The 27,367-nt window shown below is 49.8% G+C and overlaps 2 protein-coding genes and 1 pseudogene across 10 annotated transcripts in view; 2 read left to right on the top strand and 1 right to left on the bottom strand.

The window, feature by feature from the left end:
• Capg (capping actin protein, gelsolin like) overlaps positions 1–22,897 on the top strand; it is a 26,715-nt gene extending 3,818 nt beyond the window's left edge. For 4 of the 6 annotated variants that reach the window (XM_028762242.1, XM_028762245.1, XM_028762243.1 and 1 more), the window contains 9 exons: positions 15,290–15,325; positions 15,481–15,653; positions 15,754–15,908; positions 16,104–16,271; positions 17,634–17,783; positions 18,095–18,187; positions 18,636–18,768; positions 21,258–21,346; positions 22,719–22,897. In XM_028762242.1, the coding sequence (XP_028618075.1) occupies positions 15,303–15,325; positions 15,481–15,653; positions 15,754–15,908; positions 16,104–16,271; positions 17,634–17,783; positions 18,095–18,187; positions 18,636–18,768; positions 21,258–21,346; positions 22,719–22,784 (1,050 nt within the window). In that variant the 5' untranslated portion in view covers positions 15,290–15,302 and the 3' untranslated portion in view covers positions 22,785–22,897. Of the gene's footprint in view, positions 1–9,731; positions 10,056–10,110; positions 10,425–15,289; positions 15,326–15,480; positions 15,654–15,753; positions 15,909–16,103; positions 16,272–17,633; positions 17,784–18,094; positions 18,188–18,635; positions 18,769–21,257; positions 21,347–22,718 lie in introns of those variants that run through there. The other 2 variants (XM_028762241.1, XM_028762246.1) reach the window with 2 other exon arrangements.
• LOC114616998 lies at positions 3,245–6,296 on the top strand (annotated as a pseudogene).
• A 2,246-nt stretch (positions 22,898–25,143) lies between the features above and the next one.
• Elmod3 (ELMO domain containing 3) overlaps positions 25,144–27,367 on the bottom strand; it is a 35,094-nt gene continuing 32,870 nt past the window's right edge. For all 4 annotated transcript variants that reach the window (XM_028762449.1, XM_028762448.1, XM_028762446.1 and 1 more), the window contains one exon: positions 25,144–26,061. In XM_028762449.1, coding sequence (XP_028618282.1) covers positions 25,859–26,061 — 203 coding nt within the window. In that variant the 3' untranslated portion in view covers positions 25,144–25,858. The remainder of the gene's footprint in view (positions 26,062–27,367) is intronic.

Raw genomic sequence — 27,367 nt, 5'->3', positions numbered from 1 at the left:
ACTTCCTGCTCTGATGGTATTCTAGCACACAGAGCACATCTTGAGAAGACAGTTACTTCCTGCTCTGATGGTATTCTAGCACACAGAGCACATCCATCTAGATGTCATGGGGGGGTACACCTGTAATCTCAGCCTTCAGATGGAGGCAGGAGGATCATAAATTTGAGGCCAGCTTGAGCTATGTCTTCAGGCTCAGTTTCATACAATCAAGCAAATATCAACTCTCTATATCCACCCAGTACTCTGTTTTCCCCAGGCTTCCCCTAGCAGCCAGCCCAGATAGGGCAGACTGAGTTGATGGTCAGATAATTATCAAGGCTTGCTTCTGGTCCTGTTATCTACCAGGGCCAGGGCCTTAACTCTGAAGGCTAAGCCCTATAGGGATCTGATTGTTGATTAACATTCTTCCAGATGGGCCTGCCAGGGTCCCTGGACATTGAGCCGCCCAACTGTAGCTGCTCTTTGGGTGCATATGAGAGAATGGAAAAATTTTAATTTGGCCCTAGACTTCTGCCTGAGGTCCTTTGGCCCAGTTAGAAATCAACAAACTAGAACATTGAGAGCATGAACCCCTCGATTCCAGGAACCTGGCTAACGACAAGAACAGATGGTCTAGATAAACAGTTCTGAGAAAAACAAGAACTGAGACATAGGAGCCCCAGACGGCCTGACCTGGCCTTGACCTGGTGTTATGTAAAGATAATGTATGCCAATTTTAAAACCAATGGGTTTAAAGTGCCACCCCCTTCACTCCTTGCTGCAGTTTTTCCCCATAAAAGCTGCAATTTTCCCTGCTACCCTTGCATGGGTTATGAGTTGGGCCCCAGCGCGCTGGCATGAATAAACCCTCTTGCTGTTTGCATCAAGATTCATTTCTCGTGAGTGATTTGGGGTTTGGGTCTGCATCTCCCGTTGAGCAGTAGGGTCTTCCTTTTGGGGGTGGGTCTTACATTTGGGGGCTCATCCTGGATCTGCAACCACCTCTCACTCTTGAAAACCATCTTGGAGGTAAGGGGGATCCCCTGGTAATTGTCAATTCCCAGCTGGTCTGTCTGTCTGTCGAATAATCTGTTTTCTATTATCCCTTCCGATAAAAGTGCTTTTGGTTTCGCAGCCGCTTTTCGCAGTCAGGTGAGAGGCAATGATTGGTAGATGTGCTCATGGTCTACCACCCTGGAGGACGCCCAGGAGGTGAGGAGGACCAGGGACACCTGGTGGCCTCCTCTCTGAGGAGTGAGGATTGTGTTCTGCTTCTGAGAGAGAAGTTGCGCAAGCCTCTTCCGTCTGAGTCTTTTTCATTTCTGTGGCTCACTCGGAGTGGCTGGTGCCTTTCTGATATTTTAGTTTCTGTTTGTTTTCTGTTGTTTTTGTGTTTTGTTCTGTTCATGACTATGGTGGACTGAAGTTACGACTAGAGCACACAACTTGTCTGTGGAAGTCAGGAAGGGACCCTGGAAGACTTTCTGTGCCTCTGAATGGCCCACTTTTGATGTAGGATGGCCTCCGGAGGGCACTTTCAGTCTAGACATCATTTTGGCTATAAAAGATATTGTTTTTTAGACTGGACCAGGATCACATCCCAATCAACAGCCGTACATTACTATATGGCAGGACCTGGTCGAAAATCCTCCCCTGTGGGTCAAACCATGGATGAGGAAGCCGAGAGGACCAAGCTCCCGAGTCTTGGCCCTAAAAGAAGTTAAGAAAGAAAGAAAACCTGACCACTTAAGAGAAGAGAGCCGGCGCCGGGTCCTCAACCCCTCATATCTATCCTGATATTGAAGAGCCTCTGGCATGGCTGGAACCTCTGCCCCCTCCACCTTACCCTCAGCCCCCGATTGCTCCTGCGAGTGGGGCAGGTACCTCTGCACCCCCAGAGGGAGCTGCGGGCGGAGGTCCAGCCGCTGGAACATGGGGCTGGAGAGGGGCCTCTCCAGATATACCAGATTCAACTATCGTGCTGCCCTTCGCCATACCCCCCCCCATCCTGGCTGGGCAGCTACAGCCCCTTCAGTATTGGCCATTTTTGTCTTCTGATTTATATAATTGGAAGACTAATCATCCTGCTTTTTCAGATAGTCCAGCTAGCCTCACTGGGTTGGTCGAGTCTTTTATGTTTTCCCACCAGCCTACCTGGGACGATTGCCAACAATTGCTTCAGACTCTGTTTACTACCAAGGAGAAGGAAAGAATTCTGTTAGAAGCAAGAAAAAATGTTCCTGAGGCAGATGGGAGACCTACACAACTCCCTAATCTCATAGACGCAGGCTTTCCCTTAACTCAACCTGATTGGGACTTCAACATGGCTGAAGGTAGGGAGAGATTGACCGTCTACCGCTGGGCTCTGGTGGCAGGTCTCAGAGGGGCCATGAGGAGGCCCACCAATTTGGCTAAGGTAAAAGAAGTCATTCAGGGACCCACTGAGGCGCCGTCAGTGTTTCTAGAGCGCCTCATGGAGGCATATAGAAGATTTACCCCGTTTGACCCTACTTCAGATGGACAGAAAGCCTCCGTAGCTATGGCTTTTATTGGACAGTCAGTACCTGATATTAGAAAGAAGTTATAGAGAATTGTACTCCAGGATTATACCTTACAAGACTTAATAAAGGAGGCAGAGAAAGTGTCCCATAAAAGAGAAACAGAGAAGGAGAAGGAACAAAGGAAGGAAAAGGAGAGAGAGGAATGAGAGAACAGGAGAGATAGGATACAGAAAAAGAATCTTACCAGAATCTTGGCCATAGTAGTAGGAGAGAGAGTGAGCTCCTGCCAGAGACAGACCTAGATAGGCAGGGCACCTGGGCAACTACAGCCCTCAAAGACCACTTGAAAAGGATCAGTGTGCCTACTGCAAAGAAAAAGGACATTGGGCTAGAGAATGCCCTAAGAAGAGGGGCAAGACTCCCAAGGTCTTGGCACTAGAAGATGAGGATTGGAAACAATGGGGTTCAGAGCCCCTCCCCGAGCCTAGGGTAACCTTAAAAGTGGAGGGGCAGTCCGCTGACTTTCTTATTGACACTGGAGTAGAACATTTGGTGCTCCTTTAGCCATTAGGAAAAAAACAAAAATAAGAAGTCATGAGTTGCCGGGCAGTGGTGGCGCACACCTTTAATCCCAGCACTTGGGAGGCAGAGGCAGGTAGATTTCTGAATTCGAGGCCAGCCTGGTCTACAGAGTGAGCTCCAGGACAGCCAGGACTACATAGAGAAACCCTGTCTCGAAAAACCAAAAAAAAAAAAAAAAAAAAAAAAAAGTCATAGGGGCAACTGGACAACAACAATACTCATGGATTACCCGAAGAACAGTAGATCTGAGAGTGGGCTGGGTAACCCACTCGTTCTTAGTGATTCCTGAGTGTCCAGCCCCACTCTTAGGGAGAGATATCACTAAAATGAGTGCTCAGATAACCTTCAATCCAAGCGGGCCAGAACTGACAGCAGCTGGAAAGCCCCTTACCATCTTGACCCTGAGCCTAGAAGACGAGTATCGGCTATTCTCTAGCCCTGATACAAACCCAGATTCAATGGATTCGTGGTTGACTCAACAGATGCATGGGCCAAAACGGTGGGCATGGGACTAGCCCATCAGGTTCCCCCAGTGGTGATCAGGCTTAAAGCTAGGTCAGAACCCATGGCGGTAAGACGGTACCCTATGAGTTAAGAAGCTAAGCAGGGAATCAAGCCGCATATTCAGAGACTCCTCCAGCTGGGTATCTTGGTGCCTTGCCGCTCACCGTGGAACACCCCTCTTCTGCCCGTACAAAAACTGGGGACTGGGGACTTCCGGCCCATACAGGACTTAAGAGAAGTAAACAAAAGAGTACAGGATATCCATCTTACTGTCCCAAATCCTTATAATTTATTGAGCTCCCTCCCACCAGAGTGAGTATGGTACACCGTGTTGGACTTAAAAGATGCAGTTTTCTGTCTGAGATTATATCCTACCAGCCAAGTCATCTTTACTTTTGAATGGAGAGACCCAGAGAGCAGAAGGACAGGGCAGCTTACTTGGACACGGCTACCACAGAGGTTCAAAAATTCACTCACACTGTTTGACGAGGCCCTCCACCAAGATTTAGCTCCCTTTCAAGCTGAAAATCCCCAAGTAACTCTTCTTCAATATGTTGATGATTTGCTGTTAGCAGGCACTAGTCAAGAAGATTGCCTATGTGGCACCCAGAAGCTATTAAGAGAACTGGCAAGACTGGGGTACAGTGCTTCAGCCAAGAAGGCTCAAATCTGCAAGAAAGAGGTAACATACCTGGGGTACAGCCTTAGAGGGGGAAAGAGGTGGCTAACAGAAGCCAGAAAGAAAACTGTGACTCAGATCCCAATCCCCAAGAACCCGAGACAAGTTCGGGAGTTCTTGGGAACAGCTGGGTTCTGTCGACTATGGATTCCTGGCTTTGCTACCCTGGCCGCTCCTCTTTACTCCCTTACTAAAGAAGGAACTGAGTTCATCTGGGAGAAGGCCCACCAAGAAGCTTTTGACAACACCAAGCAGGCCCTGTTATCTGCCCTGGCCCTGGCCCTACCGGATGTGTCTAAACCCTTTACCCTCTTTGTTGATGAAAGAGGTGGAGTTGCTAGAGGAGTACTAACTCAGACCTTGGGACTGTGGAAGAGGCCAGTGGCCTATTTGTCAAAAAAATTGGACCTAGTGGCTAGTGGATGGCCAGCATGTTTGTGCGCCATTGCTGTCATTGCCTTGTTAGTCAAAGACGCTGATAAGCTCACCATGGTACAAAAACTGGCTGTCATTGCTCCTCATGCCCTAGAGAGTATTATCAGACACCCTCCTGAGCACTGGATGACTAATGCTCACATGACCCACTACCAAAGTTTACCTCTAACAGAAAGAATCTCATTTGCACCCCCCTGCCCGGCCATTCTCAATCCTGCCACCCTACTGTCAGTAGAAATGGATGAAACCATGATCCATAACTGCTTTGAGATCCTGGCGGAGGAAACAGGGGTCTGGAGGGACCTCCGAGACCAGCCGTGGTCGAATGCTGAAAATTGGTACACTGATGGGAGTAGCTATGTGATAGAAGGTAAGAGGATGGCGGGAGCGGTGGTAGTGGATGGATAATGGACTATTTGGGCTAGTAGTTTGCTGGAAGGGACGTCAGCACAAAAAGCTGAGCTGATAGCCTTGACCTAAGCCCTGCGCTTGGCAGAGGGAAAGATTATCAACATGTACATGGTGCCATCTACCAGCAGCGTGGCTTATTAACATCTGCAGGAAAAGACATTAAAAATAAAGAAGATATCCTGAGTCTATTAGAGGCTATTCATCTTCCGAAGAGGGTGGCTATTATCCATTGTCCTGGACATCAAAAAGCTAAAGACATGATAGCCAGAGGTAATCAAATGGCTGATGTGGCTGCCAAAAAGGCCTCCCAAGGAACTATGGTCTTGCCTCTCAAGGACTGTGGGATTGGACTGTGTGTTACTGACTTTGCTTATTCCCCAGAAGATTTCCAAGAGATGGATAAGTTAGGGTTTACCAAATGCTCACCTTATGGAGTAAGAGAAACTGGAGATGGAAAGAGTATCCTACCCAGGAAAGAATCAATGGAATATGTACAACAGCTGCATCGGCTCACCCACCTAGGAGCTAAACATCTTAGACAAATAGTAGAATCTTCACCTTACTATGTCCTGAGACTGTCTGAAGTGATTGATGCTGTGGTAAGACAGTGTGTGCCCTGCCAGCTCGTAAATGCAGGATCCTCAAAACTTCCCCCCTGGAAAGCAACTCCGAGGAGATTGGCCAGGAACCCACTGGGAAGTGGACTTCACTGAAGTCAAGCCAGCCAAATATAGTAAAAAATATCTTTTAGTATTCATAGATACCTTTACAGGATGGGTAGAGGCCTACCCTACAAAAAAGGAGACAGCTACAGTAGTGACCAAGAAGATTCTAGAAGAAATCTTTCCCCGGTTTGGGATGCCCAAGGTAATTGGTTCAGATAATGGACAAGCCTTCATTGTCTAGGTGTGTCAGGGACTGGCCAAGGTCATGGGGTTTAATTGGAAATTACACTGTGTTTATAGACCCCAGAGTTCAGGACAGGTAGAAAGGATGAATAGGACTCTAAAAGAGACCTTGACCAAATTAGCCTTGGAGACCGGCATCAAGGACTGGACAAATCTCCTTCCCTTCGCCCTGTTCCAGGTTTGGAACACCCCTGGAAAGTTTGAGTTGACTCCCTTTGAGTTGCTCTGTGGAGGACCTCCTCCTCTAGTAGAGGCTAGTAATAATAACCCTGATGATGTTTTTTCTCAACCACTATATACTAGATTAAAAGCCCTAGAGGTGGTCCACCAGGAATCGTGGAAACAACTTAAGGACACCTATACTGTTGGAGATTCCCTCGTCCCCATCATTTCCAGGTTGGCGATCCTGAATACGTTCAGCACCGTCGGGCTGGGAACCTTGAACCACGGTGGAAAGGACCTTACCTGGTGTTGCTGACCACCCCCACAGCTGTCAAAGTAGACGGAATCTCCAGCTGGATCCATATCTCCCACGTCAAGAAGGCCAACCCCCCAAAGACTGATGACTGGAGGGCAGAACAGACCCAGGGCCTGCTTAAGCTTAGGGTTGTGCACAGGGTTGATCATGATTATGATAAGCAGAGGGATGAGTCGAACCCAAGATAATGTACACCAACCCTTTAAGCTTACCTGGGAGCTCCGGGATAGCTATGGACAAAGCCTTTACTCCAACTCATCCATAGCACCCCTGGGGACCTGGTACCCTGACATTCTTATTTCAGGGGAAAAGTTCTTCAAGTGTGCCTCATGGGCAAAAACCCTGCGGGCCAGGTTTTATGCCTGCCCTGCTGCCAGAAAGAGGGGATGTGGAGGGCCAGAGACATTCTATTGTGCTTCATGGGGGTGTGAGACTACTGGCCATGTCTGGTGGACGCCCTCCTCACCCGACCCTCATATTAAGATTACCCTGCTAAAATATGAAGGAGCTGCAGATTGGACGGGGGATTTCTATTACAACTGCAATGGCGGAAGACCCCGATACCCCACTCTTAACATTTCTTTTACTTCAAAAGGTAAACAGGAAGACTGGACAAAACCAAAGTCTTGGGGTCTGAGACTATACAAGGAGGGATACGATGATGGAGTCATATTTTCTCTCTTCCAACGGGTAGAGACTCCCCCTGCTCAAGTGGTAGGACCTAATCGAGTGCTGCCAGAACAGGGTCCCCCGAGTCCCAAAGAACCAGCTCCCCTCCCTCCCACACAGCCTCAGCCGCCTGAACCTACCCCGCCTCCTGTGGCAGTCACTAGTCTTACACCTATGACCTCAGGCTTCCATCCCAGCAGTATGGTTTGAAAGCTGGTTTGGCAGATCCTCGTGGATGACTGCTCTTATATCCTCCCTTATGGGACCTTTGCTAATTTTACTGTTGCTCTTGACCCTAGGACCATGTGTATTAAATAGGCTAGTAGCCTTTGTCAGAGAAAGAGTGAGTGCTGTACAAATATTAATGCTTAGACAACAATACCTATCTTTACATAGGCAAGAAATGTCGGATGATTATGCTGATACAGAGAATTAGTTCTATGATTAGAACTCTCAGAAAAAGTGGGGACTGAGAGAATGGAAAAATTTTAATTTGGCCTTAGACTTCTGCCTGAGGCCCTTTGGCCCAGTTAGAAATCAACAAACTAGAACATTGAGAGCACAAGCCCCTTGGTTCAACCTGGCTAACAACAAGAACAGATGGTCTAGATAAACAGTTCTGAGAAAAACAAGAACTGAGACATAGGAGCCCCAGACGGCCTGACCTGGCCTTGACCCGGTGTTATGTAAAGATAATGTATGCCAATTTTAAAACCAATGGGTTTAAAGTGCCACCCCCTTCACTCCTTGCTGCAGTTTTTCCCCATAAACGCTCCAATTTTTCCTGCTCTGGCTGAACTCTGCTACCTTTACATGGGTTACAAGTTGGGCCCCAGCGCGCTGGCATGAATAAACCCTCTTGCTTTTTGCATCAAGACTCGTTTCTCGTGAGTGATTTGGGGTTTGGGTCTGTGTCTCCTGGTGAGCAGTAGGGTCTTCCCTTTGGGGATCTTACACATACACTCCTGAACCTCTCAACCTGTGAGTCATGAACCATTTGGCAAAGTTTTATCTCTAAAGTATTTACATCACAAGTTATAACAGTAGCAAATGACAGTTATGAAGTAGGATGAAGATAATTTTATGGTTGGGGATCAGCACAACATGAGGGTTTCAGCATTAGGGAGGTTGAGAACCGCTGACCTAGGGACTCAGGAGGGAATGAAAGCATTCTTGGCTGAGCCTCCTTCTTCCTGTGTGACTTTGGGCTATGGCCCAGGGTAAGACCTTCCTGGAGCCAGCAAGTTAGACGAGATTGATTATATATTATGGTCCTGTGACTGTGTGAAGGAAGAAGTTGTTGCTTTGAGTTGAGCTTGAAACCATATGCCCTCTGTCCTAGAACTCAAGAGATCCTCCTGTCTCTGCCTCCTGAGTGCTGGGATTAAAGGCAAGAGCCACCATGACCAGCTAAGGGGTTAGTCTTTTGAGAATTGGGGCATAGAGAGACTTCATGTGTCAAGGCACCTGGCATGGTGCCTCAGTACACGTAATCCCTAGTGCTCAGGAAGCAGAGGCAGGAGGATTGTCATAGAGTTGAAGCCAATCTGGGCTACAGATTGAGTTTCATAGCAGCCTGGGTTCCAAAGTGAGACTCTGTCTCAGTAAAACAATCAAACAACAGTTGGCCATGGTGGTGTTGAAAGGATGGAAACCAATGGTGGAAGGGGATGTCTCAGCGGGCCCATGCCGAGGCATCCTTCCATCGGAGGGACCAGCCACACGACAGTATAGCATAGAATAGAGTTTATACAGGGCTTGGGGAGGGGAGCCAGGAGGGTAGTAGAGGCAGATAGATAAATAGATAGATAGAGAGAGAGAGAGCAGAGAGGTAGAGGCCAGCCATGACCACGTGGAGAGAGGGGGAAGGGAAGGGGGAAAGGCAACCTGCAGTCGCGGGAGTAAGGGGGCAAGAGAGAAGTAAGAGAGGAGGGGGCAGGCAGCCCCTTTTATAGTGGGCAGGCCTACCTGCCTGTTGCCAGGTAACTGTGGGGAGGAGCGTACCTGGCTGTTGCCAGGTAACTGTGGAGGTGGAGTTTAGACAGAATACTAACATGCGTACTTTTGTGATCCCAGCACTTGGGAGTCAGAGGGATCAAGAGTTCAAGGCCAATTTGAGATGCATAATTTAAAGGCTAGCCTGACTACATGAGAGCTTGTCTCGAAAACAAAACACCAAAATGAACACACATACACACCCACACACACACACCCAAACCCAACCAGAATGTGTCAGGGCCCCAAATACCCTCTTGGAACTTTGCTTCAAAAACAGCCTGGTTTACAGAGAGAGTTCCAGGATAGCCAAGGCTTCACAGAGAAACTCTGTCTTGAAAAACCAAGAGGAGGAAGAAGAGGAGTGGGGGGGGGGGGAGGAGGAAGGGGGAGGAGGAGGGAGGAGGAAGGGGAAAAGGGAGGGGGGGAGGGATGAAGAAGAGGAGGAGGAGGAAGAGAAGGAAGAAGATCATTACATGTACTCAGGGCAATGAAACAACTAGTCAGGGGGAGGAGGAAAAGTAGTGTAGGGCCAGTGACCCAACCCAGGAAATGTGACTAACCAGCTACAGCAGGGCCTGAGCAGACTCGAGCCTCTGCCTGGGCTAGTGGGTGGAATGGGGCTTTCCTTGTTGGTCTGATTCTTTAAATTGTTCAGAATCTGCCTTGCCTGAGACCGCTGCGATGAGATCTTGTCAGGCTTTTACCACTTAGTGGCCCAGTCTGAGAAACCACGGCCTTCCATTAGCATGGCTCAGTCTTGGAGCTTGCTTTCCTGAGTCCTTAGACCTCTGAGTACTGAGCCTCTCCATGGGTGGGGCAGGTGGGCGGGACATCCCAGCGGAGAAGAGGGAAGTAAGAAGGCAGCGTGGGGCAGGCTGAGACGAGTTTGAGAAGAAGAGGCCTGTGGAGAGGTAAAATTGGGAAGGGCTCTGTAGAGAAGGGCTAGCTAGGACTCTCATGGGTCGACAGGTGAGGGTACTGGCTGCTAGGGTCCAGGAACAGGTGGGAATGGTGTCCCCAGGCATAACAGGCTCAGGTCATTATCAATAGTTTTGCAGCTGCAGAGTCTGAGTGGGCCTGGGTGAATGTGTTCCAGCTGCAGGGGAGGAGCTAAAGGGTCTGGGCTCATCCTGGTCTGTAGGAGGTGGTCTCGGACCTGAGAGAGCCCCAGAGGCCATCAGCCTGTCAGGAAGTGAATTCAGATCCGGTGGTGTCTGTCCCCAAGATCGCACTGTCCTGGGCCCAGACAACTGGACTGGGGGGAGTTGAGAAGGAGCAAGGTAGGTTCGGCTACTTGAGGGGCACTAGCTAGCCTCAGCAGAGGGTCAGCTGAGGACCAGTGTGGAGCCAGATGAAGGTAGGATCTGGGGGTGTGGGGAGCAGGATCTGCTTTGGCCTAGGGTGGGGAAAGAGGACTGTCCTGGGTGTTCAGAGCCACTGCTGTTCCCACTTCTAAGGAACATGGGTCACAGTCTAGCAAGTCCTGGCCTTTCTTGTATTGACACCCATTTCCTCCCTAGGGCTGCTGCTATTTCAGCTCACACTAACGGGGCAGATAGGGACTGTGAGGGGAAGTGACCTGTTGAGAATCAGGGCTCAACAGGGCAGAAATAGCCCCAGTTTTCCTCTGTACTGGGTCACCAGTGCACAATTAGGTCATTGCTAGGAGCAAGCATTTTGTTGAAGGTAGAAGTGGTCCCCACTTCTAAGGCCCCAGTGTGTCCTTAAAAGATATTCTAGCCAGAGTTAGCCAGCAGGGCTCACATCCTCCCCCAACTACAGTCTGATGGGCTTCTTTGCCCTCTAGCTTTCTGCTTCAAGGCTGCTCCAGGCTTTGCCTGGATGTTGAGATCCTAGGCCATCCCATTGGTTTCATCTAGTCCAATAATTGGAGCTCAGCAAATCAGGGCTGATTGACACATTCTTCAGGCACAATCAACCTCAGCTATGGACCCAAAGATCCACAGGCAAATGCTGCTTCCTGCTCCAAAGGTGCTTTATTGTCTCGGGGAGAAAGCCAGTCTCTAAAACACATCATATTATAGCACGAAGGGAAAAGGAGTCTTCAGCAGAGGTGGCCAGCTGTGAGGTGCTCAGTGGTACAGCATTTTCCACTTATGCCCCATAGCCCTGGGTCTGGTTCCTAGCATGCTTCCCATTCCCAGAGAAAGACATAGAAGAGGCTGCCTGTGAGGTGGTGAGTTTCCCACCACCAGAAGCATTCAAGAGGAGGAGGATGAAGTGTGCCTCAGAAGAGGGCTCACATTTTCCCCTACTATAGGACTATCTAAGCACTAAAGCTTCTTCTAATGCTGGTCTGTGATTATGTGACAATCTGACAGAGAGGAAGTTGGTCTGTGGTTTCATTGGGTGTGATGGCTCCCCACTTCCTGAACCTTCTAGGTAGGCAATAAGGCATAGACCGTCCTTCATGCTGAGCCCCCACAACAGATCTTGAAGGAATGGAAGTGAGTAGACTCTGTCATGGATACTTGTGGTGGAGTAGTAGGTATGCCCGGCTGTTGTTAGCACAAGAAAGTGGCAAGATGTGCTCTAAGCCTGCAAGCAGAGGCTGATGTGACAGGGCTGGGAAAGTTCCCACAGGAGCTGAGCCTACTGAGTGGATGATTATCCCACCGGCAGCTAGGGGTTGACGTGTGTCCACAGGGATGGAGGGGCCCTGACACACACAGGGATGGAGGGACTGTGGCAGCCGCAGGGATGGAGCGCCATGACACACACACTGTGGGAACTTGAGGAGCCGTAGGACCAGGTCAAAGGGCTGAAACGAGGAGACAGGGATGGAAGGCCCATCCCCAGGAAAGCCTGATCACAGGCAGGACCTTGAGCTGATGGGAGGGCAGCCGGAGCCCCAGTCAAAATCGGGAGCTTCTCTCATGCTCTGCTACCCAGCCTCCGTCTGTCCAGCCTGGTTTTAGTTAGCTCAGTGTCCCCGTGCACCCCGCTCTGCCCTTGGGAGCTGGAATTGAACTTGGAGCTCTTGTATTCTAAGCAAGCACTATGCCACTGAGCTCTGTCCTAGGCCCTCTTTCTGCTTTTTGTCTTGAGATTGGCCACATTATGGTGCACAGGCCTTGAACACACTCAACATCTCAGGCTGGCCTTGAGCTTCTGAGACATATAAATTAATAGAGATTTTAGGTTTATACCAGCCTGTCTAGCTTTGTCAGGAATTTTAAAAGCCTCCCCTTCCTCACAGTTCCAGTACACCAAACTAAGCTGTTCTCATAGACCTCGCTGCACTAAGATGATCACTTTAAACATCTATTCAAAACACCTGTGGTCTGTGGAGGCCGATTCTCCAGGCCTCTGTGTGCACTGATACTGATGAAGAAAAAGTTAGGGGCTGCGGATATAGCTGATGGTAGAGTTCTACCTAGCATTCATACAGAGCTGGATTTGATCTCTAGCTTTTCGGATACCAAACCTGTTGGTGATCCAACATGGGGGAGGAGGTGAAGGCAGGAGGATCAGAAGTTCAAGGTATCCTTGGCTACTTAGTGAATTCAAGGCCACCTTAAGGCTACAAGAGACCCTGTGCCAAAAGGAAAAAGAAATAAAAGGAAAAAATTTACTCCCTGATACTTGATACCATAAGGAAGGCGTTAACAGGACTGTCACTAAAGTATAGGGACCACAGTACATGGACCTTGCAGTGTGGGAGAAAGAGTCTTAAGACCCAAAGTAGCATGAGCAAAGAAGACTTGCAACGTCTAGAGCTAAGGGTCAGTGCATGGAAAATCACTAAAAGGAAGTGCCGGGGGGGGGGCGGCCCCCTGGGAGGTTCCATCGAACTAACCTAACAGGATTCTTGCTGAAGATAGTCTGGATGAGCAGACTTCGTGTGGGGGATGGTGCAGGTTGAGGAACCAGATCTGAATAAAGGATGATGGGATAGGGATTATGGCGACTTGCAGCTGAACTGATTTTTCAAGGATCTTTGGCAGAAACTGGATTTGACAAGGGAGTACATAGAAAAGTCTAGAAGGTTCAGAGATGGAGCTTAACCAGAGTCTTTGCACTTTCGTAAGGTGCCAGGTGATCTTTCTTTTTAAAAAAAAAAACAACATTTATTTGTGTGTATATGTGTGCGTGTGCACATGCCATGGTGTGTATGTGTGCGTGTGCACATGCCATGGTGTGTATGTGTGTGTGTGCACGTGCCATGGTGTGTATGTGTGTGTGCACATGCCGTGGTATGTATGTGTATATGTATGCGTGTGCACATGCCATGGTGTGTGTGTGTGTCTGTGTGCACATGCCATGGTGTGCATACAGTTACCATCAGAGCCCTGCGGTGACTTGGAGTGGAGGAGGACTCATAGTTTTGAGTTCCGGCCTAATTCTCATTTGGTAAGACAGAACTGAAAACAGTGAAGCTGTGGTCAGTCTGTCTCTGTCTCCTTCTTGAGCTTGGGTTTGGGGCAGACTATTCATCAGTTCCTGAATCATAGCTGGGCTGCCCATAGCAGGGTTGGGGGGGAGAGGATGTGGACACACCCCATGGAGTTCCCTCCCTGCTGGAAGTGTCATGCTGGAAAAAATGCCTTCCTCTTGGTCATGAAAAGGAAAGGGGTGACTCTCCTGGTATTTCCCCAGGGCTCTGCTGCCTGCTGTTCTGACTCAGTCTCCCCCTCAGCGTTAACTGCCCCCCAGTCACTGAGAATCTCTTCCGGTCCTCCTGATCCGTCTGTAGGATCTGCTTTGTACTTGAGTGGAAAGTATGCACACTGAATTATATGCTGATGATCTACCTGCCTCTGCTTCTGAGTGCTGGGGTTAAAGGCTCCCAGGTCTCTCTCTTCTCACAGGGTCCCATGGATCCCAGGCCGGCATCAGTTTCTTTGGTGATAACCTTGAACCCTTGCCTTGGCCTCTCAAGTGCTGGGATTACAAGCATGAACCACATGCCCAGTTTATGCAGGACCAGAGACTGAACCCAGGACTTCATACATGCTAGGCAAACACTCTGCCAACTGAGGCACGTCTCCAGTCCTTTCTCCATTGTTTAATTGTTAAGATTTTAAAAAATGATTTATTTACTTTTATTTTATGTACAGGTGTTTTGCCTGTGTGTATGTCTGTGTGAGGGTGTTGGATCCCCTGGAACTTGAGTTACAGACAGTGGTTGCTGGGAATTGAACTCAGGTCCGGTGGAAGAGCAGCCAGTGCTCTTAACCACTGAGCCATCTCTCCAGCCCGAAGATTATTTAAAACATATGAAATTAAACATACAATTTTTGTTAGTATGGGTGTGTATCTGGATGCTTACATACGTGGGTAAATGTGGGGTGAGAGGGCCACCTGTGGAGTCTGTTTTCTCCCTTCACCTTTACTGGGTTCTGGGCATCAAACTCAGTTTTTCAGACTTGTGCCACAAGCGTCTTTGCCCACAGAGCTGTGTCACTGGCCCCTTGTTTTTCTTCCTTCTTTCCTTTCTTTTTCTTTTGAGACAGGGTGTCTTATAGCCCAGGATGTCTTTGAATTCACTATGTAGCCAAGGATAGCCTTGAGTTTCTGATCCTCCTGCGTCTGCTCCTGGAATGCAGGTAGGACAGGTGTGCACTACTATGCTAAGCATTTTTTTGTTGTTTTAAGACAGGGTTTCGCTGGGCAGTGGTAGCGCAAGCCTTTAATCCTAGCACTTGGGAGGCAGAGGGAGGTGGATTTCTGAGTTCGAGGCCAGCCTGGTCTACAGAGTGAGTTCCAGGACAGCCTGGGCTATACAGAGAAACCCTGTCTCGAAAAAACCAAAACCAAACCAAAACAAAAACAAAACAAAAAGACAAGGTTTCATGTAGCCCAGGCTAACCTGGAGGCTGAACGTCCTTGACCTTCTGAACCTTGTGCCTCCATCTCCCAAGTGCTGGGGTTACAGCTGTGTGTGCTGTCATTAGTGGCCTTTTCCATTCCTTTATGTGGATTCTGAGGATTCAAACTCTCACTTGCCATACAAAGTCTTTAACCACCGAGTGTCACCTCAGCCCTAGGTCGTCCTTAGCTTCTTACAGACTGAGAGGACAACCTAAGGCTACATAAAAACTTGACCACCTGGAAGTGTCTCCCAGATCACTGGAGAGCTGGTTGTTATGACCCTTGGGACAATCATGGCTTCTCTTTTCAGGTCTGAAAACAGCATGTACACACCCATCCCTCAGAGGTAGGCAGTGGGCCCCACCCATCGCCTTTGCTCTCTTCCCTTCTCTACTTCCGAGGGCTGCTCCTCCCTCTCCCTGCTCTCACTATACCCAGACCTCGGTTTCCAGGCCTGCTCTCTGTGCATGAGCCCACTCCTCATGGGGTTTCTTCTCACAGTGGCTCCCCGTTCCCAGCCTCAGTCCAAGACTCAGGCCTACACATATGGCGGGTGGAGAAGCTGAAGCCGGTGCCCATTGCACGAGAGAACCATGGCGTCTTTTTCTCTGGGGACTCCTACCTCGTGCTTCACAATGGCCCAGAAGAGACCTCCCATCTGCACCTGTGGATAGGTAAAGGGTGGGCATGGTGTCTGTGTGGGTTTGATGAAGGCAGGGATGGGAGTGGCCATGGATTTCAGGGACCTTGCCTCTCACCTCCTATTCATCCTAGGCCAGCAGTCATCCCGAGATGAGCAGGGGGCCTGTGCTGTGCTAGCTGTACACCTCAACACCCTGCTGGGCGAGCGGCCTGTGCAGCACCGAGAGGTTCAAGGGAATGAATCCGACCTCTTCATGAGCTACTTCCCGAGAGGCCTCAAGTACCAGGTGAGATTCACCTCCAGGTCCTCATTCCCTGGGCTTCTCTCCCAACCAACTGGTGTTTCTGGCTGCATTTTGTCCCATGGAAAGCCTGGGCACCCTTGGGGTTGGTCTCCACCTTCTTGCATATCCCAGAGCAATGAATGGCAGAGGGCTCTGGGTTGCCTATGAGGCCACTCAGGCCAGTCCTCTGGGCTGCAGGAAGGTGGTGTGGAGTCGGCATTTCACAAGACAACCTCGGGCGCCGCCCCAGCAGCCATCAGGAAGCTCTACCAGGTTAAGGGGAAGAAGAACATCCGTGCGACTGAGAGGGCTCTGAGCTGGGACAGCTTCAACACTGGGGACTGCTTCATCCTGGACCTGGGCCAGGTGGGTACGGCTGAGATCACAGGCTGAGATGCTAGGACCATGTTCTGATGACTCAGCCCATCCACCATCCCCATCCAGTAAGCCCTTAGGGATCTGTAGGGCTTAATTCCCAGCCACACACAGACAGTGCATCCTCAGATGCTCCAGCCTCATACATACTGTGGTCTCATACCCGAATATAACTTGTGTGCTTCCTCCTGTACAGTTTCAGGCATGTCGAACCTGTGGCCCTTGGCTGCATGTAGCCCAGGGCATATTTTATATAAACGTGATTCAACGGAAAGCTCTAAACTTTGAAAAAAATGTTTAGTTTTTTTTGAAAAAAATTTTTTTTGTAATTGATTATTATTATTATTTGTTTGTTTTTTCAAAACATGGTTTCTCTGTGTAGCCCTGGCTGTCCTGGAACTCACTCTGTAGACCAGGCTAGCCTCGAACTCTCAAACTCAGAAATCTGCCTGCCTCTGCCTCCCAAGTGCTGGAATTAAAGGCGTGTGCCACCACCGCCCGGCTGTAATTGATTATATTTTTTAAAATTATGTGTTTGTGTCTGAGGGTTGGAGGCGTGTACATGTGGATACAGATGCCAGCAGAGGCTGGAAGACGGCGCCAGTGTTGGAGTTACAAGCAGTTGTGAACTGTCCATTGTGGGAACTCAGAGCAGAACTCAGGTCCTTTTAGAAGAGCAGTGTGTACTCTTGACCACTGAGCCACCTCTCCAGCCTCAGGAGATAATTTATAAACAAGATAAAAATGGTAAAATACATGGTGGTCAGTGATGTGGAGGAAAAACACGTGACGCGGAGACTGCACTGGGTCAAGAAGTACTCTAAGGATTTTTTTTTCTATATGTGTATGAGTGTTTTGCTTCCATGTATATATGGGTACCACAAACGTGTCCAGTGTCCTTGAAATTCCCTGAAAGTGGAGCTATAGGTGATTGTGAGCCACTCTGGGGGTACTGGGGATTGAACCTGGGTCATTTGGAAGAGCTGAGAGTGCTCTTATCCTCTTATCTGCTGAGTCATCTCTCCAGCCCAGGAAGTGATGTCTTGGGTTTTTTTTTTTTTTTTGAGAGAGAGAGAGAGAGAGAGAGAGAGAGAGAGAGAGAGAGAGAGAGAGAGAGACTGACTCTGACTCAGTCTACCATTGCATAGCCCTGGCTGTCCTGGAACCCATTATGTAGACCAGGTGTCAAATACACAGACATCTACCTGCCTTTGCCTCTTGAGTACTGAGACCAAAGGCAAAGGCTTGTGCTGTCACTCCCGGCTTGATTCTCCTGCCTGTGGGGACAGTTTCTCGGTGCGGGGGCAGGACAATGGCAGCTGCCTGTGACGAGCCTGTCTGGCTTCTCTGCAGAACATCTTTGCCTGGTGTGGTGGAAAATCCAATATCCTGGAGCGCAACAAGGCGAGGGACCTGGCCCTGGCCATCAGGGACAGCGAGCGGCAGGGCAAGGCCCAGGTGGAAATCATCACTGACGGAGAGGAGCCAGCAGAGATGATTCAGGTTGGGGACACTGGGGTGGGCAGCTGGGAGGGGCCGTGTGGGTGTGGCCAGGAGAGATAGTGATAAGGGGGGGCAAGAAGACGGTGGATAGAAGATTGGTGGGGGTGGGGCGTCTGGGTTCCTACTCAGCCCTGTGACTTCCTCACGGGGTACTTTGTGTTCTGGGGATGGATAAAGAGAACAAGAGGCTGTCAGGGGGTGGGATGGGCCCATCGCTCTTCCCTGTATAGTGCAAGACACAGGTGGCCCTGCATGTAGTGACCTGGAAAATTTGGGTGCAGAAGCCCTAGTAATCCCGCCTGGTTCTGCAGGTTCTGGGCCCCAAGCCTGCTCTGAAGGAGGGCAACCCTGAGGAAGACATTACAGCTGACCAGACCAACGCCCAGGCGGCAGCTCTGTATAAGGTGGGCACTGCAGGCTTGCTGGGGATTAGCATGGCATGAGACCCTGCAGAGCATCTGCAGGTGGGCAGGGGACAGAGCTGAAGGGGAGAGGCTGGTCCGGGAATCAGGTAGGTTTTAGGGGTGGGTGGGAAGGACGGTCCTCTGAGCAGGTAAATGGTATTCACCTCCAGCTCCTTGGTGATGGTTGGAAGCTAATTCTGAGATTGCCTTGATTTGAACACTGTGCAGTTACTTGTAAAGTGAAGTTCACTTCTTCCATTAGGGGCCTTGTGGCCTCCAGACTGCAGTGATCGACAAGAGAGGGGCTGTCTGGAGCTTGCCTTTTTTGGGGGGTGGTGCTCTTCATGTTTCTCAGAACTGTTTGGAGAGACAACTGGGTGATCCATCCCTTCAGGTGAGGACTGAAGTGTGTGTGTGTGTCACACTGGGGACTGTTCTTCCTCTCCAGGTTTCTGATGCCACTGGACAGATGAATCTGACCAAGGTGGCTGACTCCAGCCCTTTTGCCTCTGAACTGCTCATTCCGGATGACTGCTTTGTTCTGGACAACGGGCTGTGTGGTAAAATCTACATCTGGAAGGGTACGTGTGTCTCCTCGGTGTGAGCCCGTGGGCACTGCAGCTGCTCTGAACCCAGCAGGCTCAGCCATTTTGAAACCCTCAGCCGATCTCTCCCTCAGAACTTCAAGGGTCTGTTCAGGACACTGCTGGGCCCACCCTAGACAGTCAGCGTCACCAGGTCTGGGTTGGACCCTGAGCACCTGTGTTTAACATGTTCCCAGGGCATGCCTATGGGCTCCAAGGACCACGGTTTGAGAACTCTTGGCCCATGTCCAGGCCTTCAGGGCTCTGGGGTGCCTGATCTTGAGGTTCTTCTTTAACTGTAACAGAAGTAAATTTTAGATGGGCTTAGTAGGTGCTTTCTGCAGTGTGTGGTATACTTGCAGGCTGTGGTTTTTCAAGAGATTGTATCTGCTGGAAGGAGAAAGGCTGCTGCGTGCAGGAGCCTGGGTGCTTGCTTTGACCGTAGAGATCTGGGGACAGCATGACTCCAGGGATCCTGCTTGCTTTTGCCGGTTCCCAGGAAGGTCTGGGCAGTCCATTCCTTCAGCTGAGGTTCTGGGTTTGGTTTTTTTGTTGTTTTGTTTAGATTTACATTATTTTTTACTATTGTGTGCATGCACATGTGCTCTTTCGCACACATGCTTGCGGGTACCAAGGGTCAGAGGGCAGCATATCCCTTGGAGCTGAAGTTAAAAGCAGTTTTGAGCCTCCTGATGCACGCTCTTGGAACTGAACTCTGGTTCTTCACCAGAGCAGCAAGTGCCGTCAACCACTGAACCGTCAACCCAATCCTTGCCCTCTGTTTTTTTAAGACAAGGTCTCATGTAGCCCAGGCGGGCCTCTGACTTATGTAGCCAAGGATAACTTTGAACTTCTGATCTTCCTTCCTCCATCTGGGAAGGAGGCATGCACTATAATACCTGCTCTTCTCTGGTGCTGGGGATAGATGGAACCATACCCCTTCCACTGGGGCTGCCTGTTCTTTCCTGTAGAGGTGTGCCATACACCATGGAGCTGATGCTGAGATTCCAGAGGCCTATGTTGAATGTCTGTAGTCCCCAAGAGAGGAATCATTATAGAAAGGAAAGTGGGACAGGAAGCTGGGAGGCTGACAGACAAGTGCCCATGGATCCCAGGACAGTGGGTAGGTTACAGAGGAAGGACAGACACTTTGTCGTTCGTTCACAGGACTTTTAACACTGGGCAGAGAACTAATCACCATGCTTGGCTCTGTTTCCTTGTTAAAATGCGTCAGCTTGAAGCGTGGTTTGTGTCCCAGTGAATGCCAGTGTAACTGGGTGGATGCTTTGTGGTCCTCAGTTTTATAAGCATTTTGTTAGCAAGCATGTTAGCTTTTGGCTTTGTGGAAGTCTGTTCACCTCTATAAGAAATTGCACTCTGGCCAGGCAGTGGTGGCACACGCCTTTAATCCCAGCACTTGGGAGGCAGAGGCAGGTGTGTTTCTGAGTTCCAGGACAGCCAGGGCTACACAGAGAAACCCTGTCTCGAAAAACAAAACAAAAAACCAAACAAACAAAAAAAGAAATTGCACTCTCCATTCTCTTTAGTTTCACAAAAAGGTCTGATAACAGGACAGTGTTCTCTGTAACACTGTTCATACACAAAAGGCGAGGGGCTCCAGGGAAGGGAGGCCCTGGCCCTAGAGTTTCTTTTTTAATTTTTTATGTGTGTTTTTCTTGCATGGATTTCTGAACCATATGTATGCAGTGTCCTCAGAAGCCAGCAGACAGCATTGGATCCTTTAGAATTGGAATTACAGGTGTTTTTGCGTACCATGTGGGTGCTGGGAATTGAACTCAGGTCCTCTGCAAGAGAAGCGAGTGTTCTAGCCATTGCCCCAGCCCTCTGGTCTTCCTGTTTGATGTCTAGGAGAAAGCTCATCCTTCCTAAAAGATGGATTGATCAGTGCTAGAGGAGTCTGCTGATCCAGGAAGAAGAGACGTTTTATTTTGTCTATTTATTTGTTTATTATTTATTTACTTAATGTTAGCTTAGAGCTGCCAGCTTTCTGGGGAAGGTATCAAGTGGCTGACTTCATACCCCAGCTTTCTGGGGAAAGTATCAAGTGGCTGACTTCATACCCCAGCTTTCTGGGGAAAGTATCAAGTGGCTGACTTCATACCCCAGGGGGCCCCTCAGCATTCATGGGTACTCTGGTACATTTGTTTTAAAACCTGTGAGGTGTTCTGTGGACCCTTTAAGTTTCCTCAAAGAAAATGGGATGGAGACTGGAGTATGCACTCACCCCAGATCCCCAGTGCCTCATGCTGCCCAGGCTGACTAGGAAGCTTCCTATGTAGCTGAAGACATGAAAACGACCTTCAAGTTCTCATCCTCCTGCCTCCACTTCCTGAGTGCAAGTGTGGAGCTTGCAGGTGGTTTTCTGTGGTGCTAGGGACAGAACACAGCTTCATGGATGCCAGGCAAGCCCTCTCCAGTCAGCCCCACACACCATGCTCTTCTCGTTTTGAAATCCTCTCTTCCAGGGAGAAAAGCTAATGAGAAGGAACGGCAGGCGGCCCTCCAAGTGGCTGATGGCTTCATCTCTCGAATGAGCTATTCCCCAAACACTCAGGTGAGGACAGGACCCCACCTCCTCCTGGGACCCTTCCTACGTCTCCATATTTCCAGACTGGACAGGAGCAGGATGGCTCAGGAGTTGTCAGGAAACCTGCCTGCCTTCAGACCTGTTAGGTGGAAAGACCTTTTTAATCCATCACCATTGAACACAACAAAACAACAACAACATCAACCCAAAACTTATTTCCAGAGAAAATCCTGGGAGCCTGAAAGACAGAGCATGAAACTGGTGGTGGCTGTCTTCAGCATGGTGGCTGCACAAGTCATTCTCATCCTGCCTCTCTCTTCTAGGGTCTCATGTAGCCCAGGCTTGGCCTCTCTATCTAGCCAAGGATGACCTTGAACTTCAGATCTTCTTGCCCGTACGTCCCAGTCTCTAGGACTATGAGTGTGTGCCACCGTATCTGGTTTACCCGGTGCTGGGAACTGAACCCAGGACTTTACACGTGCTACCAACTGAGCTGTGTCCTCAGCTCCCCCTTCTCCTTTTTTGAGACAATGTCTCTCTTTGTTGCCCAGATTAGCTTAGAATTCACTATGCCTACCCTGGCTGGCCTTAAACTCACAGCCGTTCTCTTGCTGAGATGACAGGGAGTCACCATGCCCTGCTCAGCAGTCCGTTCTGGGAAAGGTGATGTCTACCTGGTGGCATCTTCCAGACTGAGTGCCCCATCCTTGAAGCAGTGTCTCCTCTGTCTTCTCGGAACAGGCCTACACCACTGGCCTCCTCTCACCTCGTGTTACAGGGCTCTTGTCTTCCTGAATGAAAGAATTCAGTCAAGAGACAGATAGTCTGAGCAAAATTTATTTAGTAAATTCAAGCAAAGGGACACTCAGAGAGAGATTGGAGTGCATTGCCCCCTGGTGAGGAGCTCCTCCCTGCATTCTGCATTGTGGATATTGAAAACAATTTTATGAATATTTGTGAGGTGGGTGGTATATTTGTGGGGTAAAGTGGTCTTTTTCCTCTCCTAGATCAAGACAGGCCAGATACCCCTTTAGAGGATTTTTTCCCCATACTCCTCTAGGAAAACCTACAAAAGAGTGTGTGTCTGTGTGTGTGTGTGTGTATGTGTGTCTAACATCACAGTGCAAGTGATATTAGTGACCACAGGTCACTTGAAGATGACCTTGTGGCTGATGGCATGCATGGGAAATGCCCCAGCACCTTAATCTCTGGTGTAGCAGGACAAGTATAGGGCATGACAGGAATATTGAGTCACAAAGGAGCATTCTCTCAGGAGACAAAGCTGGCTGCACAGCTGCAGCTTCTTTAAATCCTTGCCTACCCGGTGCTGGTGTCCTCACCCCCCCCCACCCCCCAGCAGAGGTGACACCCTGTGAGCAGAGCTTTTCTCCCACTGCAGGTGGAGATTCTGCCCCAGGGCCGAGAGAGTCCCATCTTCAAGCAATTCTTCAAGGACTGGAAGTGAGAGTGGCTGTCCCCATCCCTGCTCTCCTGACTCGCACCACCTTCCCCTCTGGCTGCTGAGTCAGCACTGAGGTGCCCTCTGGATGCTCAATAAAGGACACATTCCGTTCCCAGCTCTCTTCCGCCCTAGCTCTCTTCCTGTGCCGCTTGCCCCCGGCTGATTTTAGTCCCACCTGTTCACTGGGGCTCATCCCCATGCTGAGGGGTGAGTAGAACATAATCAGCAAGTCCATAGCTCTCAGGAGCCCAGCACTGGCTCTGCATGACCAGGACTCCCAGTCAGGATGCTGGCCAACCCCCACCATGCCCAGAAGAACCTTATAGGGAAGTGGCACAGTGCCAGGCCTCAGCATCACTTTCAAGTCTCACATTCCCAACTGAGAGAAGGCAGTGGCTGAGACCTGGGATAGATTTCTGTTCAAGCCAGTCTTTCCTCAGACAGTCCAATAAACACCCCCAAGGCAGTTTTAAATGATGACACTCACCCAGGAATGGGACAGAATGTAGAACAGGTTAGCTATTGTTCCTCATTCAAGTGAGTTTTGTGTTTGGCTCACAGCCCAAGGCCTCTGTGTGTGTGTAAAGTACCTATCTATAGGGGAGAGGCCCTGCACATAAGTGCATGCTCGAATGTGCGTGTACGCATGCGTGTGCATGCGTATGTCTGAAAAGCTCCAGTTTCTAGAAGAGCAGCCTTGGTTCCTCTCCCTGGTTACAGCCCTGTTCTGTTTCTTGTTAATGGCATGATGTGGCCTTGTCAAAGAGGGCAGGGTGTGTGTGCTGGGGAGAAGAGATGTCTATAAATCTGACACTTCTGAGGCAGAGGCAGGAGAACTGTGAGTTCAGCCTTTGCTATATAGTGAGTCCAAGGTCTGCCTAGGCTATATGGAACCCTATTTTAAAACAAACTAGCTAGAGAGGGGCAGGGGAATGTGTCACAAAGAACACACACACACACGCACACGCACACACATGCATGCACAGTGTGTGGTGTCTTGGTGAGCTTGGACCAGAGTTCCTAACAGCAGTCACCCTGAGCCACCCCTTCTGTGTCCTAAGAGGTACTGTGACTTCTGAGCTGTCACGCACTGGATTCTTCTGGCCCCCACAAAACCCACACAGCTAAGAAGCAAGGAAAGGCAAGCTCCTCTACTGACCCCCTCTTCCGTACACCCTGAGACTTTCTAGCCCTTGACTGGCCACATAGGCCAGGGAGAGAGGAAGGCATGTACCCACTCAGTAATTCTGACAACTTTAGATTTACGGAGTACTTTAAGGTCTCCCATGGAGAGCTGTCCCCGCTATGGCCAAGAACAGCACATAGTTTTTCAGCTACTATCAGAGACCTCCTATCTCCACCTCAGTCCTGTAGCCAACCTAGCAGGAGAGCTGCTTTCTGGGTTATCCTGGAGCTGTGTGCACCCTGATCTGGGTGAAGGATTCCTGCTGGGGATGCTGGCCCCTTCCAGCAGATGCTGCTAGGGTTCATGTGGCTTGGGCCCTGATATGCTGGGATCCTGTTCTTTCAGCCTTGCAGCTCAAGCAAGGGAATGGATGGAAGGGAAGGAAGCACCAAAGTGACATAGGCCTGAGCTGCCTTCCTGGCCTCTCTGCTGGTCGCTGAATATGGGGGCTGGAAGAAGTGACACTGTAATAAAGCATTCTAGTTGAGGCCCTGTAAATATGATGGAAGGCCAACTGCTGGGCATGTCACAAGCACCCTGGGAGGCCTGTTTGTCTCTTGACCAGATTTGGAGTGGCCTGAAACAGGTAGAGATGGACACAGGCTTCTACAGCTTCATTTGAGGGAAGATGGGACGAGCACAGGGGGCCTGAGGCTGTGGTGGGTGGGAGTGAGGGGCTGGAGTGAGGGAGCAACATCCAGGCCCAGAAGCAGATGCAGGAAGATTCAGTCAACCTTAGCAAGAGCACCATGCTTATTGGCCAAAGCTTGCAAGAAGTCTCCGGGCCCGGGTGCAAGATGGCTGAGCAGGTAAGAAGCTTGCCACAGACGCCTGATGACCTGGTTTTAATCCCTAGAACTTAAAGGTATTAGGAGAGAAGCAACTTCACAAAGCTGGCTGTTGACCTCCCCACACTTGCTTTGTCATGTGTGTGCGCACCACACGTCATGTCATACACACAAACAATAATGATACGGAAAAAGAAAGACATCGGGCATGCAGGTGCAGCCAGGGAACTCAGGTGGTGTGTAGCCATGGAGTAGAAAGCGACTCCAATCTGGAGTCTGCAACCCCACTGAACCCTAGGCACTTTAATCTGCTTGGCTCAGCCTGGTGCCCAGACAATGCGGGTACAACAGGAAGGCCCTGAAAGGACTTCGTCTTGGAAGAAAGTACTGGAGATTATAACAATTCCTTTATTTTAAAACTGTGGGTGGGTGAGGTTACTTTGCCTCTCAACCAGGCTAGATAACCAGTGGTCTCCATAGGAACTCCAGCCTGTGGGCAGTGGGGCTGGGGTGCTTGATGACCAGTCTAGCCAGATAGAGTGCCCATTTCTAGATTACAAACAATGGTGGGCAAAGGAGAGGGGAGGGGAAAGAGCAAGGAAGCATGGAAACAAGTGTCTTGAAACCGGTAGCAGGAGGAAGAGGGCCACTTTCTCTGTATTGTGCTGCCCCCTGCTGGTTGAAGATATTGCTGTCTCTGTCTTTCCAATTCCAACCAAAGACTGGGGACGGCTGTTGAGTCAGAATCTTAGCTGTTGCTTCCACGGTCTCTCCCTCTAGGTGCAGATGTGTAGACAATTCAGAGAGGGCTGTCTGGCCTCATGGTCTGTTCACTTCCACTGAGATATCGGGAGTCCAACCCTGTGAACTGGGAGCCCAGCTGGGAAGGACAGAAGACTCCTTGCTTCGAAGATGGCATGGAGGGTAATTCTAGCTGCCTGAATGAGCTATGCTGGTGTAGAATAGTGGGCGTCACGACCCACACCTGGGAGCTTCCTAACTCACCTGCAAAGGCATGGAGGGCTTTGGCCCAGACACAGTTCTTTAGTTCGGAAAGCTCCAGCGGCCCAGCCTGTCTTTCTAGGAATGGTCTCTGTGGTGGGTCAGATCAACCCTGTACTCTCAAATGAATGAGACTGGAGGTCACACACGCCTGTGAACGTGAGATCCTTGGAGTGAGGTCCCTGTGACCCAGGGCACTTCTGTGCCTCCAACAAGGAGGACTGTCCCTTTGACACCTGAGCTAGGTACTCGTCCAGGGTCTTGAGCAGCCGTCTTGGGCTCTTCTTGGCCAATGCTTCCAAGTCTGGAACAGAAGAGATCAGGGAACTGAAGGCTTAGGGGGCTCAGGATGGCACACAAATCTAGTAACAAGTCCAATGGCTTTGTGGACATCTCCAAACCCTGTCCTTGTTTGTTTGTTTGTTTGTTTTGAGACAGAGTTTCTCTGTGTAGCCCAGACTGTATTAGAACTTACTCTGTAGACCAGGCTGGCCTCAAACTAAAAAGAGATCTGCCAGCCTCTGTCTTCTGAATGCTCGGATTAAAGGCATGCACCACCCCATCTTGTGCTACCCCTGTCCTTTAAAGATGGCCAAATGGCAAAACCAGACAGAGCCCAGGAACCACTTCTCTGCTGTGACACAGAACTCAATTCTGCGGAATCAGTCCAGCCGCTGGGCCTTGTTTCCCACAGCCTTCAGTGTTTAAGGTTTTTATTTATTTTATATGTATTAGGTTTTGCTTGAGTGGATGTCTGTGTACCACAGGTGTGCCTGATGCCTGAGGTCAGAAGAGGGCACCAGATCTCTTGGAACAGGAGTTATAGATGGCTGTGAGCTGTCATGTTGGTGCCAGAGTTAGAAGCCAGTCCTCTGGAAGACAGCCAGTGCTCTTAACTGCTGAGCCACCTCGCCAGTGCTGGCTTCCATGTCTCTGTTTTTGTTTTTGAGACAGTTCTTCTGTAGACCTTTAACCTTTTACTTCCGTGTCTGCACCTACTGAGTGCTGAGATTACAAGCCTGTGCTACCACACAGTTTAGGCACCGCTGGGCATGGAGCCCAGGGACTCCTGAATGCCAGGCAGGGCCCTCACAATGGAGCCACATACCCAGCTGAGCTTTTATTGATGGTATGTTCTCAAGATTTATTTTTATTATTTCTTAAAGTCTGTATGTGAGTCTGATAGTGGGTATCTGTGTGGATGCCTGCAGAGGTCAGAGATGTAGTTAGAATCTCCCTGGAGCTCTCCCTGGAGGCAGGTGTGAGCTGCTGGCCATGGGTGCTAGGAACCTAATAGGGTCCTTTGCAAGAGAAGTGGGCTATCTTAACCACTGAGCCGTCTTTCAGTTCTGTTCTGTTGTTTTATGAGACAGGGTCTTACTACGTAGCCCTGGTTTGTCTGAAACTCATGTAGACCAGGCTGGCCTTGAAGTCACAGAGATCTGCCTGCACTGTGCCGAACACGCTAAATTTTTGGTTCAGAAGATGTGAGGTTTTTGTCGTTTGATGTGATCGTTGAGAGCCATGCATGATGGCTCAGACTGTCATCCCAACACAAGGAAGGCGGATGCAGGACTGTCGCCTGGTTACAGTGAGAGACTGCATCTCAA

The sequence above is a fragment of the Grammomys surdaster genome, unplaced genomic scaffold (genome assembly GCF_004785775.1).
Source record: "Grammomys surdaster isolate TR1022 unplaced genomic scaffold, NIH_TR_1.0 133, whole genome shotgun sequence".
Classification (NCBI taxonomy): Eukaryota; Metazoa; Chordata; class Mammalia; order Rodentia; family Muridae; genus Grammomys; species Grammomys surdaster.
This window is presented reverse-complemented; position numbering and strand designations above follow the sequence as displayed.